The sequence below is a fragment of the Drosophila miranda genome, chromosome 2 (assembly GCF_003369915.1).
Source record: "Drosophila miranda strain MSH22 chromosome 2, D.miranda_PacBio2.1, whole genome shotgun sequence".
NCBI classification, from domain to species: Eukaryota; Metazoa; Arthropoda; class Insecta; order Diptera; family Drosophilidae; genus Drosophila; species Drosophila miranda.
Window position 1 is genome coordinate 8,792,762 of NC_046675.1, and position 17,273 is coordinate 8,810,034.

At 41.2% G+C, this 17,273-nt stretch overlaps 1 protein-coding gene and 1 long non-coding RNA gene across 3 annotated transcripts; one reads left to right on the plus strand and one right to left on the minus strand.

Moving 5' to 3' along the window:
• The first annotated feature begins 829 nt into the window (after positions 1–829).
• LOC108155605 (cyclin G) lies at positions 830–15,378 on the plus strand. Of its 2 annotated transcripts, none has more exons than XM_017286528.2 (6): positions 830–930; positions 10,259–11,070; positions 11,134–11,373; positions 11,436–11,810; positions 11,894–12,108; positions 13,380–15,378. In XM_017286528.2, exons 2-6 carry the CDS (start codon positions 10,279–10,281, stop codon positions 13,453–13,455), a joined length of 1,698 nt encoding a protein of 565 aa, XP_017142017.1. In that variant the 5' UTR covers positions 830–930; positions 10,259–10,278; the 3' UTR covers positions 13,456–15,378. The 2 variants fall into 2 exon arrangements, with proteins under 2 accessions (XP_017142017.1, XP_017142018.1); XM_017286529.2 differs by lacking the exon at positions 830–930 and adding an exon at positions 2,274–2,866.
• Positions 11,927–12,392, minus strand: LOC117186880. Its single transcript, XR_004471748.1, has 2 exons — positions 12,252–12,392; positions 11,927–12,179 (listed from the first exon to the last, which is right to left on the minus strand). It is a non-coding gene; the product is annotated as an uncharacterized LOC117186880 (long non-coding RNA).
• Positions 15,379–17,273: the final 1,895 nt, after the last annotated feature.

Consider the following 17,273-nt stretch of genomic DNA (forward strand, 5'->3'; position numbering starts at 1 on the left):
TGAATCGAATTTGAATTCGCCGCAGTTCGCCGCAGTTCGCTTTAGCAACAATGAGTCTCGTTCCATACACAATGTTGCACATTCCATACACACTGTTGCGGCAACATTTCCTTGAAAACCGTATTTTAGTCAAAATAAATTACGTAAAGGTAATTAAAAGAAGCAATCTTGTAGAAAATGCATTTATCTATGGGATAAAGCTAAGTGGGCATCTATAGCTTGAAATATAGGCAATACCCGATTCGCCGCAGTTTCGCTATTGCAACAATGAGTCTCAATCTATACACAAACATGTTGCTAATTCCATGCACACATACCCTGGGGGAAATGGATGTTATAGAATTTTGAATACGTTTGTCTTCCAAGGCTCAGGATCGAGATAAATATATACAAGATACTAATAATACACATGAATAAGTCAAAAACATATCAATTTGAGAAAAGGTCTTAATAAATTGCGTTTGATCTACATAAAAAATTAACGAAATAGGGTGCACAAAGGCCTATACACGCATCTTGTCTTCAAATACTAGCAACATTGCGACTGTTTTTTTTGTTGAACTATTTTTTTTAAACACTGTTTTAGTTAAAATACAATAAAAGCAAGGACTAAAAACCTGCCAATCAAGTATAGAATTGATTCATCAATCGTATAAAATTATGTGGGCATGGCTAAATGTTCTATATAGCTAGTAATATTCGACGGAATATCAAAATCGGGGAATATGTACAATAAAACTTGAATTAGTCAGTATATTTGCGGTATATTCGGCGAATGAGACCGTATATTTCGGTATATTTCTGGCGGTCGGACGGTGATCGATAGGCCCGCTCATAAATCCGGTCATACTGAATTTAACCTTTTAAGATTTAATTTTCGGCCCGGTGAAAAAAAGAAGCGCAAATACTGATTAAAACAGAGGCATCCGGGTAAGTGGATATAAAACAGTTTCACTAACCACCCATCATCAATTCAAAGTGTTATCAATACGGAAAAACGACTCTTTTGGCTAGAAAATCAATTGGAAAGTCGCACGTACGCCACGCGTTTTTTTTTCCCACTCCAATAGGAAATCGTTCTATGAGTGTGTGTGTGTGTGCATGAATGATGACGAAATTGAGTAAAATTTAAGGTTTAAACTCGAAAACCGGTGAATTAAAGATGTGCACCTGAGGCCATATTTGGCGTTTTGCGTCATCGAAATATTCTCCTAGCAACGCACGGCCTTTCGTCCGATTCATTCATATCTTCAATACATGTGTATTTTCCATACAAGTTATGTGTTCAAGTGTGTGTGTACAGGTTGTTGTTCGTGCCACACAAATTTCTAGAAGAGCGTGACTGTGTGTGTTGGGGCCCTGAAATAGCTCGCATCTCGGTCCCCATACCCCCCCACACCCCCTTGAAAATGCGCTTGGTAACAGTACCAAGTTTCCCTTTCGAAGGCCGGCCACGGCAAATGCATTTCCGACGAAAAAACTGCTATCCCATTCTTCGATATCTTATCAACAACGTCTTAGAACCGAACCTCTAATCTTTGCGCTTACACATGCATATGTATGTACATAAATAGTATATATTGCCGAATATTTGCGCATTACCATTGATTGTGAAATATGTGCATAGGAAGTTTCCATTTCCTCTTAAGGAAAACCTTGAAAGATTAAAGAATATTTGACAAAATCTTTTTTGTTTTAAAAAGGTATTTGAATTTGGCGCCTTGTCTTATAATACTAAAAAGTGGTCGGAATTCCCATTTGGTATTTAAGATGCCAGATGTGCGACGAGTATGAGGACAACGAGGTGGCGCTACGTAGCATTCAGCAACATGCAATTTGTATGGAGATGTTTATGAGCGCTACCTCGTTGTCCTAATACCCACTGATAATACTGATTTTACAGTTGAGAGGAGACTGTAGATTTCCAGCAACATGGGCGCAGAATTGTCAAAATTTGAATTTGAAGTACTCTGGAATACTTCATTTGGTAACCCAAAAACCCAAAAAATGAATATATTGTCAATGCCATTTCCTTGCATGAATCAGATAATTTCATAATAAATCGTTATTGGACTTTTCAACTTTAAGTAGGGTAAACAAACGTCCACACTCGACATATAGTAACCGGTTTGCCAGCAACATGAGTACGAATCACTAGCAACAACAATCACTAGAATCGCGGCCCAAACACCGTTTCGTTCCACTTTGTTTCATTTCAAGGGGGCCAAGTGGGTTAATCGACAAAAGCGCGGTCACACTCTTTCTCGAAGCTATTTGGCATTCCGAAACCAGAAACAACAAAGAAAAGTACCGTTTAGGGAGCTGTCCGCGTAGTGTGTGTCATTTTTATGTGTGTGTTTGCATAGAAATAGAAATTTTTGTATAATTTTATGCAGCTGAAAGCCAGTTCATTGCAAAAGCAACGTATGTTTTCTTGCAAATTTGCAAAGCGTAGCTAAAAGAGCCTTCAGACACATATGCAACCCAACCTGCGGAAATATGAAGAGCAGCTGATGTGAGAAAAATCCCAACCACTTTTTATCTGGTGTGTGGGAAAAATCGATCCGAAAAACAATCAAAAGAAGGAGAAAATGTTGGCCTAAGCCCCAGAACAACTACAGAAAACAAGAAACACTTTCAATTGTGATAGAAATTGCAGTACAAATTAATTAAACCTAGCGTAAATGGCCGAAAAAACGAGTTTTATAGCGAAACTTTTTTAACAAGAACAAATCAATCAGTCAAGCTGCCAGGCTACAACTTCTTCACATAAATATTTTCAAAGTGCAATAAAAACCATTTGCAAATAAAATAATTCATCTCAACATTCCTGCGCAACAGAAAACAACAAAATGGCTGTAAAAATGTAAGCAACAAATAATTCAAATAATTTTATTTTAAGTCTTATTGCAAAAGAAAATCAAGGTCTTCCACACACTTTATCTATCAATCTGGTTTGGCAAACTGTTTTTCAGTCTCGGATGATGTTTTGTTTGCCAAAAGAAATAAAATAATATAAAATTCAGGCATACATACAGAATTTAACATACATACGAGTACTTTTACGCGTACATATGAAGAAATAATTTACGTGTTTGTTCCACTCTCATTCCGTTTCACAGCTGTTTGGCTGTCATTGTGTGTGAGTGCGAGAGAGTCAGTTTTGAGGTCTCTCTGCTTGCTATTCATAGGTTGTTGTTTAGAGAAGAGGGTGGGCTCAGGGGCTGGAGTGTGTGCGTGTGTATGTGAGTGGGGCTATGCTTTTTATGCAAGCTGTACAGCCATTGGAGGAGGGCGGTCTTTGTTTGGCAACTTGTTTTAATCAAACTAATACATTTAGACGCACTCCCAAGTACAGTTGTACTTGCCCGTGCGAGAACTGTGAAGATGATGCCTATCCTCTATATTTGCATACGAAAATGTATTTATTTATTCTTTTCATTTTACGTCAATTGTTTGCTCCTCTTTTCTCCCCCTCTTTATTCTACATTTTCATCTTCCCATTTGTTTTATACACTCTTTCTCTCTCTCCACAATCATTGGAGTGTTCCATCGCCAACGTTCCTCTCCCAACACAGACGACTGAAAACAAAGGCCTTTGAGTGTGTGTTGTGTTCCCATTTGGATTTTTGCCTCATACATACCCCATACCAATGCAGATGCATACATTTTCACTCGCACACATAAGCAAAAGCTTGGTATGGTGTGTGCGGGCTTGAAATTGCGTCAGCCAAAATATAAAGAAATACTTTATAAAGCTCTCCTTGCTGCTGTTTGGTTTCAATAACTTTTGGATAATTTTGAAAACAAGTTGTTTCTTTTCGAAAACAATTAACATGTATTGCCTGTTGTCTGAGTTTCTTGTTTTTGCAGGCTCTCTTCCTCTGCTTGATTTCACCTTCAGCGATGTTTTTCTGTTTTCTGGGTCATATTTGTTGATTTCAATTTGTTGCGCAGCCGTAGAAACCAAAAAGAGCGCTCTGCAAGCACACAAAATTGCTTAATTTGTTGATAGTTTCTATAGCCTCTAAAAACGCTCGAAAAATGAGGGGGGCCTCCAACCATACACACACACAAATACAGAAAGTGCGTGAGTGTTCGTGTGGCGTGGGTGCTGTTACTGCTGTACCGTTGTTTTTCTTCTATTCCCCTTCCCACTGGTTAAAAATCTACCTTTTCGTATTTGCTTCTGTCTCAGCTTCGTTTGAAATGGAACGGATGGGAAGAGTGGAAGGCAGAACAGCCAATGTCCGCCCTTAAATTAACCGTAATCCATCTGACGTCTGCCCCTAAACCGTCATCTATTAAGATTTCACTTGCGGTTTAGGACCAGGAAGGCGCCGTCCCATCCGTCTGTTTACCTGTTTTCTTGGCTTTGCGAACAAGTCAAATTTCTCATGCAAAACGGACATTTGACGCGACAATGCGTCGGCCAAAAGTGAAATTTAATGCCTGAATTGCCAGTTTTTGGCTGGGCACCAGCTGACAAATCGAACCCAAAAGAGTTGGCTATAAGCATATCAAATGGTTACCAGAAAAAGCTCTCAACTGAACCAATCAACCCTTCTTCCCGGTAATCCCCCAAACACCAGCCCGTGCCAAGCCATCGACTTTTTGTAGGGCCCACCCCTTTTCCGTAATTTGAAAAGGTGACGAAAAATTCCAATATCCCTGAACCGCTGAGAGCGAGAAAGAGGCAGCTGCTGCCGGCGCTGTTGCACCCTGCAGCTGCTGCTGTCTGCCTCTCTGTGGCATTTCTATGGGTTTTTGTGGAACTGAAAATAAAGGCAGATAAGATCGAATTGCTTTATCGAGCTTGCGTTTACGTCATGGAATGTTACGAAATGTTGGCCTGGCCTGTCCTGTCCTGTCCCTGCCCTCTCTTGTCCGACTGATGATAAGCCCGTTGTTCCACGGAGTATAAGTCATCATGAGACATTGCCAAATGGGGATTGCATTTTTATCTGTTATCAGTATCACCGACATCTACATAAATGGCATGTTCCGCCAGGGAACTTTGGATGTGGGTGTCTCTTATCTATCTATAACTGTCGGTTCAGGGCATTTATTTACCTATGATCAAACTATAATTGTCCGTCTAGGACAAGACTATGAGTATAATTAAAGTGCAGTTAAATTCCAATGCCAGCAGGCAATTACAGTGACGTAAGCCTCAACACGCCATGTAGAAAATCCCTGGTACAGAAATGTGGACTTCCTTTGTCCCTCAGTGAATCACAGTACCACAAGGGAACCTTTAAAGTAATTCCCTCTACTGGAAATGTTTGCTTCTGCTAAATTTTTGGGGGGGACCCAAAGTCCAAAGTAGTCTTGTACGATTAGCCCATGCTTATCATTCCATTGGACACGCTCAGCGATCGCCCAAAAGTCGAGACTTTGCCTCGACGGAAAATTGCATTTCCGATGATAATGAACAGTCCGCTTTTGAAGTAGTTTCTGAACTATGTGTCTGAGGGTACACCGGCAATAATAGATAATAGGCAATGCAAATTGTATTCAATAGGTTCCATTGACAGACAGTCGAGACACTCGACCGATAGTACCGTGCATGTCGGAACTAGCAGAAATGGAATAGAACTGGCAAAACTGGAAAGAAACAGACGCGCTCGTCGCTATGCTCTGCCCGCCCAAAGGTCGATCGCCGATGGCGGGACAGTTTTGAAAATGCCTTTACACTACCAACACTCTGTGGAACAAGAGAGTGAGAGGGATGGCATGAGGCTCACTATCTGGGGAGCAAGAGGGATAGAGATTGAGGACAATGCCCGCTGATCGGTTGGATGCTTCACTATTGTTATTTCGGTTTAAGGTTATCTTTTTTGTTTACTATAGGAGCGGGCAGAGGAAGCCGAGGGAGTGGACAAAAAAAAAAAGAGATATTTTCTTTTGTTTGCCGGAAAATGAACATAAATTTCCTCTTCTTCGTATTCGTATCTATTCCAGCACATGCCAGAGGAGTGTAGCAGCTGCTGCCTTTGGCGTTGCGCCTGCGCACAGGCTCCCGTCTTTGCCCCTCCTTCCCCTGTTGAGTCTTTGTTTCCCTGGGTGTCTGGTGGCGGCAGTTTTTATTTACATAAATGTTCACCCGACGCCTGTCAGCGGGGTGGAACTTGATGCTTTTCGGGGGGTTGCTGAAACCAACCCTGTTATAAGCTGACTGAACAATTTCCTTCTGTTAATTATATCCCAAACCAAAGTCAAAAGTTTCTTTTCACCTTTTTTTTCCCCCCCTCCAGGGGTTGATAATTCCATTTGCGTGGAAGGTGGATTTTCCCATTCTTTGACTACGTGACTCCAGTCATTTTCCAGTCTTTCTTTGCATCTCTATTTTTCTCCCTCTTGCGATCGATATATCTCTTTCACTCTCTCCCGCCTGTCACCTGCCTGACCTTCATCGAATTCGAAAACTCATTCGATGACGATGATAAATGAATAAACGGTTTGTTGCTCGCTCGAAAGGCTCGCTCTCCTCTCCGAAAGCAAGGTGGTAAAGAGCGAAACGAAAAACTAAAACGTAATACTTCAAAACAATTGCCATCCCCGCTCTGTGGTGATTATCTGTTTTTGGGGGGGAAATATGAAAAATATTTAGTGAGTTGCGTCTTTGCCTGAGAGATAAACAATCTCACTTTCGTTTTCGAAACGCAATGCTTTCAATTGCAGGCGGCGGCAGCTTTATGGAATTTTTACTTACCGCCGAAACTATTTCACACCTGTCTGGCAGAGGTAACGGCCACGCCCCATGTCGGCTGCCTTCCGTCGTTAAAGAAGTAGTCAAAAAGTGAAATTTTTTTAAGTTGTCTTGTGTTTTTTTTTACATTGCCACAAAAATATTATATATGGCCATAGCTCATACACACACACATTCACAGATAGAGACATCTAGAGTCGTTGTATCTGTGTGCGTACGTGCTTTGCGTCAGCAAAGGAAAACGACAAAAAAAAAAAACAAAACAGAAACTAGGAAAAAAATTTCAGTTGGGAAACTGACAAAAAAAAAAGTTTTTAAATATTTTGGTTTTTGTTGGAACTGCAGTCGAGCAGAAAACCTTGGCTAAGATCAAAAGAGCGATAACTTTTGTACATGGCATATTTTGAAGGAATGGTACCTGTATGATGGGTGCGCGAGGGGGGGATATTATGGTGGGGTGATTTCTGTGTGCTATTATTATGGCTAGCTAGCTGCCTCTCACTCTCTCTATCTTGTGGTGGAACAGAGCCAGAAACATAACAGTTGAACTTTAACCCTACAAGCGATTGTTACCGTTATCACTGGTCGTTTTTTTCGAGAGGGGTAGGGGGGCACAGAGGGAAGCTTTTGTTGAGTGCTTTAAGCTGCGATCGCTTAATGCCAGTCATGCACTGAAGAAACAGAAGCTTTGTGATGTTTTCAATTGATGTGTGTGTGTTTGTGTTTCCCCCCCGAAACTAGTTTTTGGTGGGCGGCCGACCTTGAATTGCCAGCTAACTTGGCTTTAACCATTGTCTGCTGTTGTTTTGATACTGTCTGTGCTTTTGAGCTTAAAAATAGAACTGATTGGTAAACAACAAACCCAAACGGAAGTATTTTTTGAATCTGATGTGTGTGATTCAATGCAGACATTTTCCTTGGTGCCTTTCAGACGACTCTTCCGATGCGTCATTGAAGCCCGCATCTGATTCATTTTTGTGGATCGGCCACCGAATGTCACTTGGAAAAGATGATTCAGGGCGCGGTCTTTTGGTTTCAGTGTGACCCCATTATAACTGAAACCCAAAGTCATCGAAAATTCGTGGTGGTTTACTTATTTCTGAATATTTTATTCGTCTTACTCGTCGCAGATATATGCACTTGGCGTACGAGTAGTTACGTTGCCTTTAACAGCTGTTTGTTTTGTTAATAAGCAGCCTTGCTTATCTGGTTAGCCATGAAGCAGGTTAAATGCTTTAAATTGCTATGTTTTGTGGTTATTTTCGTATTCAAATTGAGGTTGCTACTGTCTGAAAAACCTTTGGCGCCACGGACGGACCCTGCCATTGTTGGGATTATTTCCTCAACGCCTCGCAGAGTCTAAAATCCCATCGAATCTATAAATATCTATGCGATCTGCTGGGCGGCTGTACTTCCATCGTATTTATCATCACTCTCTTGGCCCTATCCTATTCGAAACATCTGGAGGCAATTGTTCAGGCATTGGGCTGTGTAGTTTTGTTGTTGTATGCCAACAGCTTCACTCGGTTGCGATTTCATATTCGAGTGGCTGTGGGTATTTCGGTTTTGTTTGGTTAGTTTATGTCATTTATCATCCAATTGTTTACACGATTTGAAGTTTTTGTTTTGCTTCAAAGAGGAGAAAGCATTCGGAAGAAGATGAGCAGCAAACAAACTAATTTTTCCCGCTTCTCCTCGTCTCATTCTTCTTTCGGTTCAATCTAGAACAAAATGGCGTCTGGGGGAAGCTTTTTACCAGTGTAGTTTGTTCAAGTGCTTTTTGTTTAGGTTTTCATTTGTTGTTCGACTTTTAATCGCAAGTTTTTGGGAAAGAACGCCGCCCCGTCTGGCGGAAGTGTGAAGTGATATTCCAGCACTTAGTAGGAGCTTAAGTTTGCTTTTTGAGTATTTATTAGCTATATGTAGATTTCATGTTTGATCTGTCGTAAGACTTGAAATAATTTGCCTGCAAGATACTTGTACATTTTTATGTATGTACATATATCTCGATCTATTTACGTGGTTTGCCTTGAGGCCACCCGTCCCGTCCGCCCACAGCCTTGTGTCGGGCGCGACTAGAATGAAAATGTGTCGCTGTTGAGGTCGATCGGTCACTCAAAATAAAATGTATTCCAATGTCATCATCATCATCATCAGCAGGTTTATGGACGATACAAATGGCTCTCGTACCACTGTGTTCGATGCACACAGGTGTAAAAATTTGCAGGTTTTCGGTTGATTTCCCCCACCAGTCCGTCGACAGAGTTCGTTGAAACGTATTGAACACGAAAATAACACAACAAAATAACAACAACAACAAAAACAGAATCAGTCAGAGAAGTGCATTGCACTGTGCATGCATGCTAAACCCCCATTTCATTAATCATGCCATTTTATTTTTGAAACACTGTAATAATATTTTACTTTTTTTAATTGTGCAAACAAACAAAAACCTTTTGCAGCGAGTAAGTTTATTTTGAATATAGCCAAAAAAAAAGAAATCGTAAAAGCGTCAAGCTAAAAAATAAATAAGAAGAAGCTCTCTAAACCGAGCTTTGCAAAATACATATGTACAAATAACTGTAACTGTAACAGTAACAGTAACAGTGTTGAAAAACAGTGTTGGCCCAAGCGCAAGTGTTTTATTATCGTGACAAGCATTGAGCGAACACATAATAAACCGTAATTTCAAGCGCTTTTGCCCCTACATTCAGTTTTTCGCTATAGATATTTCTCTCTCAAGAGAGAGATACATACAACAACAACTGAAAGAGATCAGCGTACGCCAGACAAAATCCGACTGATACAACAATAATCCATTTAATCGTTGCTATCGTTAAATTGTCCTTTGGTACACTGCCTACTAAAAAAAAAAGTTGTTGTCCAGCCATTGTTGAGGGTGTTTTTGTTTGTTCTCTGTTTGCAAATTGTTGAAAGAATTGCATTAAGGTCACAGAGCTGCTATATCTTAACCGTATAGCCAGAAGAGTGCAACGCATATCCGTTTCTCAACGGAATCCTGAGCCCTGCGACCAGTGTGTGCATTACAAGTAGCAAACAGTTAGTTTTATTTTCGGTAGCGCGTCAGTTTCCATACTGCTCTCTCAGAGAACGAAAGAGAGAAGCGCCAGGTGTTTCCTTTGTTGTGTACAATATACACCAACAAATTCGAGCTGTAGATTGAGAGTGAGCTTTCTTTCGAGCGAGAGAGATAGTATCATTCGCTGATATCGCCCTCAGATTGGGAAGCTTGAAATTGTTGTTCCTTTTTTAAGAAAAAGCTGAAAATAAAAGTCAAACAAGCGAGAGAGAGAGGACTGCGAGAACGAAAGCGAGACATCCTGCTCATTTCCACTTCTCCTCCTCCTCATACGCATATTGTGTGTGGCCTAGTTTTCTTTTGCAACGGCACTTTTTTTGCTGTGTCTCTTTCTTGCTCGCCAGAGACAGAGAGAGTCACTCAGAGAGTGTGGTGTTACTACGTTAACTATATAAAAAACCATTTCCTTGAAACCACAATTCGAAACCTTAAAACCACCAACACAGGTACTAGGCCAGCCCTCACAATGTCTGTCCCTGTACGCTACTCTGCTGCCGCCGAATACGCCGCCGCCGTTGATAGTGGTTTGGAGAATACTCTACAACAAGAAGAGCAATACCAATACCAACAACAGCAACAGCAAGACCACCAGCAGCAGCCACCTACCAACCACTACGAGCAGCAGTACCAATACCAATACCAGTACCAGCAGGAGCAGGATATCGAGTACTATTGCCAGTTGGAGGCGGTTGAGCGGCAGCGGCAGCAGCAGCAGTTGATGCAGCAGAGGACATCGATGTCGTCGTCGGTTATGTCAGGATTCGCCTTGCACCCCACCAGCAGCAGCAGCAGCAACAACATGGACGCCAACAGCATTAACGCCATCCTGGTCGATGATGAGCAACCCTCGACATCGGCCCAGGCAGCGGCTGCAGCTGTTCTTGCCGGCAGCGGTAATGCTACCGCCGCCGGTTTGGCTTCGGTTGGGGGCAAGATGGGGAATGTCATGGACCACAATGCAGAGATGCCAACTGATTGGATGAGGATTGCGGACGAGGGCCGGTACGGGACCCCGGGTGCTGCTGGCTTGGAATATCAGAAGTACGATCAACAACAACAACAGCAACAAGAGCAATTGGAACTGGATCTGGAGGCCGAGGCTGGAGCAGTCGGCGGCAATGAACCAATTTCATCTAAGAAGCAGCTGGAGGATCAACTGCACGCTCTCACCTCCGACGAGCTCTACGAGACTCTCAAGGAGTACGATGTCTTGCAGGACAAGTATCACACAGTCCTCCTGCTGCCCAAGGAGTCGAGGGTAGGTCCCGACGAGATCCGTTCCCCGCCCCCTGAAGCTTAACAGTGCTCCTTTTTCTTCCAGCGCGAGGTGACTGCCGGAGGACGTGACGGATCCGCGTACGTGCTGCGCTGCCTGAAGATGTGGTATGAGCTGCCATCCGATGTCCTCTTCTCGGCTATGAGCCTGGTCGATCGCTTTTTGGACCGCATGGCTGTCAAGCCGAAGCACATGGCCTGCATGAGCGTGGCCTCCTTCCATTTGGCCATCAAGCAGCTGGACTTAAAGCCCATACCTGCCGAGGATCTGGTTACAATATCTCAGGTGAGTTCCTGGAAACCCTTACTCCAAAAAGAGCTGGCTTTAATGTTGATCTTGTTGTACAGTGTGGTTGTACCGCTGGCGATCTGGAACGCATGGCTGGCGTGATTGCCAACAAGCTGGGTGTCCAGATGGGACATGCACCAATCACATCCGTGAGCTACCTGCGCATCTACTATGCCCTCTTCCGCAACCTGGCGAAGGAGATTGGCGGCGATTTCTTCAAGTTCTTCCAACAGCTGATCAAGCTGGAGGAGCTGGAGAACCGCCTGGAGATTCTGTTGTGCGACGTGAAGACCACCGTCATCACGCCCTCAACCTTGGCCCTGGTGCTCATCTGCCTGCATCTGGACTTCCACATCAAGGAGTCGTACACCCGCGGCAGTCCCGAACTAAAGCACGTCTTTGAATATATTCTCTTCCTGCAGCAGTACATGAGGGTGAGTGTTTGTCTAGACGCGGCATTTCAGAGATCTTTGGAGTGCGCATTTCTAATTATTTTTTGTTGTCCCTTTTCTTGTAGATTCCCGATCGCGTGTTCACCTGCGGCTTTAGCAGTGTTTCGGGCATTCTGTCCCACTACAATGGTCAGAACAAGGCGCCCTACAAGCAACGGCTTGTCTGGAAGTTGTCCAGTCGCACGCTGCGCGTCTTGCGCCCGATCAATCGCTTCTCCTCCGACCTGCCCACCATTGAGGAAGGCATTTCCAATGCCCTTGACGATGGCCTGCGTTCAAGGTGAGTTTTCATTTCTAATAACAAAATTTCCCATCCCCGTTAGCCCTTTCCACCTTCCAATCTGATTTCTCCTGCAAAACATGGCCATAGAAATTGTATTTTTAGTGTTTTTCCTTTTGTTGTTGATGGTTTGACACACTCACGCATACATGCATGTAGGATTTATATGTGTGTATATACGATCCCAATATGTAAGCGAGCGTATGAACGTTTTTTGGCGTAAACAAGTTTCTAGAATATTAGCGATTCCATTATCAGGCACGGCACCCAAAATATCAACAACAAAACAGCCTACGGTGTCATGAGACTTGTTGGCTCGTTCGACCAGCCGTCTACGCCCCATACCCCGCCCCCTTCTGCTTAGCTCATAGACCTACATTATGTCGGTGTGTGCGTGCGCGTGTATACGTAGGTTTTTTGTTTTTTATTTCGGCAACAATCTTATCGAATCGAAATAACAGCAGCACACGCACGTATACCCCTGGGCTGTCCGGGAAACGGGAGGAGAGGAGAGTATATCAACTTCCCGAAGGGAAAAAAGAGTAGTAATGAAAGCAAATGCAATTTCAAATAGTTTTAGAAACTATCATGGAACGTTACAAATGTTAGAAATGTTTTGGAATTTATGCAAAATAATTTCTTAAATTAACATCCCAAATGTCGACATTTTTATGCTACTTTTAATGGTCTAAAATACCTCAGTATTGGTTATAACATAGCAGATCTCTTCCCCTTTTAGATGCGTGTGTATGTACTATATACAGCGTATGTATATTGGCTTTAGCGTCTGCTTTCATCACCAGCGTCTGCTTCCGTTCGCAATGATATAACACACTCAAATAGACAGCTGTTGATGTCTCTGTCCTTGAATTCTAGCAATGAACTTAGAATGCATGTTCAATGTCATTGAATGTGTTCCTCTTTCTTTTTTTTGCCAGCTTTCTTTGTTGCCTTTTCTTTCTCTTAATTTCTATCTTATCTTATACTTTAGTGAAATGTTTTTTTTCGAATCGTTAGTCATAAACATTTGGCGAGTTCAATGCACTATTCGGAGGCGACTTTTGTATACGTGAATATTGCACTTGAGCGAAAGGCTTGGCAAATAATCAGCTGATACGAATGGAGTGGGTGGGTGGGGGGAGAGACCTTCGACTTGAACTTGAACAGGGGCCCCCATTTAACTAATTGCCCCGTTTTGTTGTGGCCAATCAATCAGATGTTGTTGCACAACGAACACATTTTTGAACTATTTTTCGCTACTCTTTTTGCAGAACCGAGAGCATTAGCTCTGAGGAGGAGGAGGACTGGCCGACTTCACCCATAATTCCAATATTCGAACAATGTTAGTATCCAGCCACCCAGCAGCACCCCACACTGCAAGACAACAGCTGGAGCAGGATTGAGCCACGGAACGGAGACGGAGGCGCACGCGGGCACATCGCGCACACACATTCAATGGAGCCGCCATCTTCCTGGAATGCAAGGCAGCGGCAGCAGACACACATATATCCCCCTGCCTTGGAAGAAGAGAGGCCAAAGGATGAGCTGCAGCCAGAACGCAATTGTGTGTGTGTGTGTGTGTGCCAGTGTGTGGATTGAGTGAGCGTTTCGTGTGCGTGCGTGCATAGAGGAAGATAGAGATGTGATTGAGAGAGTGTGTGTATATTTTGCTAAACTGCATCATAATTCTTTTGGCATATACATATATATAATTACCGCTGGTTCTAACATTTAAGAAACAATTGAGTTTTAGGCGGAGAGCGAAAGGTAGCACATCCTTGCCTCCTTATGCTAGAGCAGGTTGCCAGAGATGCGTCGCCAGGCGCACGTTAGAGAGGCACCTATTTTTCAATTTATTTGCGGCAGACAAAAAAATACGTGAAAAAAAATCAAAAGAAAAAAAAAATTACAAAAAAAAAATAAAACAAAAACTAATGCTGCGGACCATCATACAAAAGATTGATGGCGTTCCGGATCATTATTTGAGATCAGAGAGAAGGAGGAAACGATTGCAGAGTTGCCAGCCCCAACAAAAAAAAACAAGACCAGACTCTGGAATGGGAATGCAATTTTTTGGTGGTAACGCTAGAACCGCAAAAAAAAATATATCAAAAAACAAAACATTACAAAAAAAAAACATCAAAATCATCAAACACACAAAAACCAATTAGTTTTAAAATCTTTATGTTCTCCCCATGTTTGTGCCGCTCTTATTCGTTCTGCTATACAATCCCCAATCAAAGGACCCATAAAAACACCAACAAAAAATCATAAAATCTTAAAAAAAAAAAAGTACAAAAATTCTCTATGTATAGACAGACCGATATCCATAATTTTAGCCGCGCTCAAAAAACAAAAAAGATAAAGAAAAAAAGATCGGTAGAAAAAACTATACAAAAATATAATTCGCCGCCTATATTGACTAAGAACTCTTAACAATAATAATACCAATTAAATGAAATCAATTATGAAAGGAGAAAATCCACGATATTGTACCAGTAGTGTGTGTCTAGTAGATTTTTCTCTGTATAACAAAAAAGAAAACCAAACCATTTGCCGCCCGAAAAGAAAATACAAATAACTTTCATTATCATGCGATTCTGTGAGGAAATCTATTATTATAGAACAGTTTTTTCTGAGAGACAGCTTCGGTCCAGGAATCAAACAATCACTAAATCAATCAAACGTATTGATGCTCGAAGACGAGCATAAACACGGTGATCCTTTTTTATATTTTACCCCTAACTATATTGTACAAGAATCTACATTTTCTTTTTTGTTATATAATATTATTTAATTTATTAAACGATTTGTAAAAACTATGCAAAAACAAGACCAACAAACATATGGGTTAGTATATTAAATATCAGCTAAATCTTAGTTTACGAAAACCAGCAAAATTCGAACCGCAAAACCGAAATTCAAGTCAATCTTGAAGCGCGGCGAACTTTAAGCAGAAATTATGATGCATTATTTAGCAAGATGTACAGAGATATATATGTAGAAGGAAAACTAGAAAAGAGAGCGTGTGTGGAGAGCATAGACAGACATAAAAGAAAAACTACCGCAGATGAGATCAATTTGATCAGAGAAACATAAAAACGATTTGAAATTTTACAAATTCTTTTTTTTAACATCTTTCCCCCGAAAAAAGGGGCTTTCACATAGGATCCTTGGATCCGACACTTTTTCTGTAAATTTAAATAAAATGCGCTTGCCACTGTGTCGGCCACAGTGGCAGACACTTTTCAATGAGTATTTACAACAAAATCCAATGTTTTATTTAACTTTGTTTTTTGCGTGTGCGTGTGTGTATGTGTGTGTGCAGCAAGACGCGGACCGGGATCATCTCCCACACCCCAAAGTGCAGCTAACGAGTCCAGCGAAATGTGAGTACCACCATCCATCCACACCCCAACACCAACCGATACGTGATACACTCGGATGACAAATGTAAAATAAAACCTGCGGAATTTGCTGTAAATATTCCTTTGTTTAAACTTTAAACGATCCCCAACAATCCCCAACAGTTGTGCAATAGATTCGTATTCCCCCTAGTACATTTCCTCTTCTTGGCAATACTCAGTTTTGAGAAAGTTCAGCTCTGTAATGGAACACACCGTCGAACGTCAAGCGCTGAAAATAGGCGAAAGCGAACTTACTTTACCCATACGTATATTTAAGCGAAAGATAAATGTGTTCAATTGCCTGGCAAATCACCACAAGCTGAGAAACAAAACAAACAAAAACAAAAGCAACAAGATGTGAAATCAATTTAAGCTTAGTCTAACTTTTTGTAAGGGCAAACTGACAAATAAGCGAAAAATAATGATGAAACCGATGATACGGGATCGGATGCGGAAGATTAGAGCTAAGTTTTTTGTTTAAATGCCGTCGACTGCCACCATGCCACGCCCCCGCTGTGCGGCTGGTGGGCGGGCTGAGATTTCAAAAATACTTGCATGTATTTCGTATTTTTAAAACTAGCAAATCTTACATTTTATTTAGCGCGGAGTTAGTTAAATATTTGCAATCAACAACAACATGAAAAAATCTCAATTTTTATACAATTATTTTATGTTGAAAGTTCAAGGGGAAAAGTACAAAACCCCTGTACTAAGATCCAACACATATTTCTATTTATAGGTATACTTTTTAGTTTTATCATTTCCTCATTGGAAAAGTTTGAGCTTAATTTTTGCGAGAGCATTGGTTGAGGTTTAGCCTTAGGATTAGTTACGAATTTTAACCGGACGCAAAGTGTAATCATTCTGTATATTATGAACCATTCATTTTAATTTATTCGAATTCACGGCCTGTAATTAGGTCTTAGTTTAAGTGGCGTCCCAAAAAAATCATGAACAAATGGATCATTGTGTTAAAACAAAAATAACGTTGTTTGAAAACAACTGAAAATCGTGATTAAAATGATTGTACACACATTACAAAAAATAAATGGAAAAAAGTATTATTAAATCGTAACCAATATCAGTTTTTTTTTTGTCTTAGTCTTTTCAGCACAATTTCAAAAGTTTGTCAATTTGAATTCGATTTCGATAAGATGTATTTGTCGATAGTCATTGCTGGAAAATGCGTCGAATAACCATCTAGGGTTGCTCGAAGATAGTGCTATCGACATTATCGGAAAATTTAAGATTGATATTGTGTACATATATCAAAGAATACTTGGGAGCGTTTCATATTTTTAATTCGTTAATCTGATAAAATTATGTCTTCAGGGCTGAGGGTCCTGCCTAAACCGACGAATTGGAATTCCGATCATGGACAGAGAACAGTTAACCCATTGCCGACCAGTGGGTGCCAAAATATTCCTAACGAATTTAAGCGCAGTTCATTTTTTTTTTTTGTCAAGTAAAGAGAAAGGATAAGATGGATCTACAAAAATAACTATTATTATTATTAGTCTTATTTTTCGCGGCCTAACTCAAGCTTTTTTCCTGTTTAAATAAAGGGGACTTAAGTGGGCTAAGTTCAGGTAAAAGATATTGTGGTTTTTTTTTTTAATTCAGAAGACAGATGGCATGAATCTACAAGAAGAACTTACAACCGTTAATATGTTCCGCTATTTACCTCAAGTAGTTGAACTATTTATATATAGGGGGGGGCTTAAGTGGGCTAAGTTCGGTTTTTCATCATACGCTATA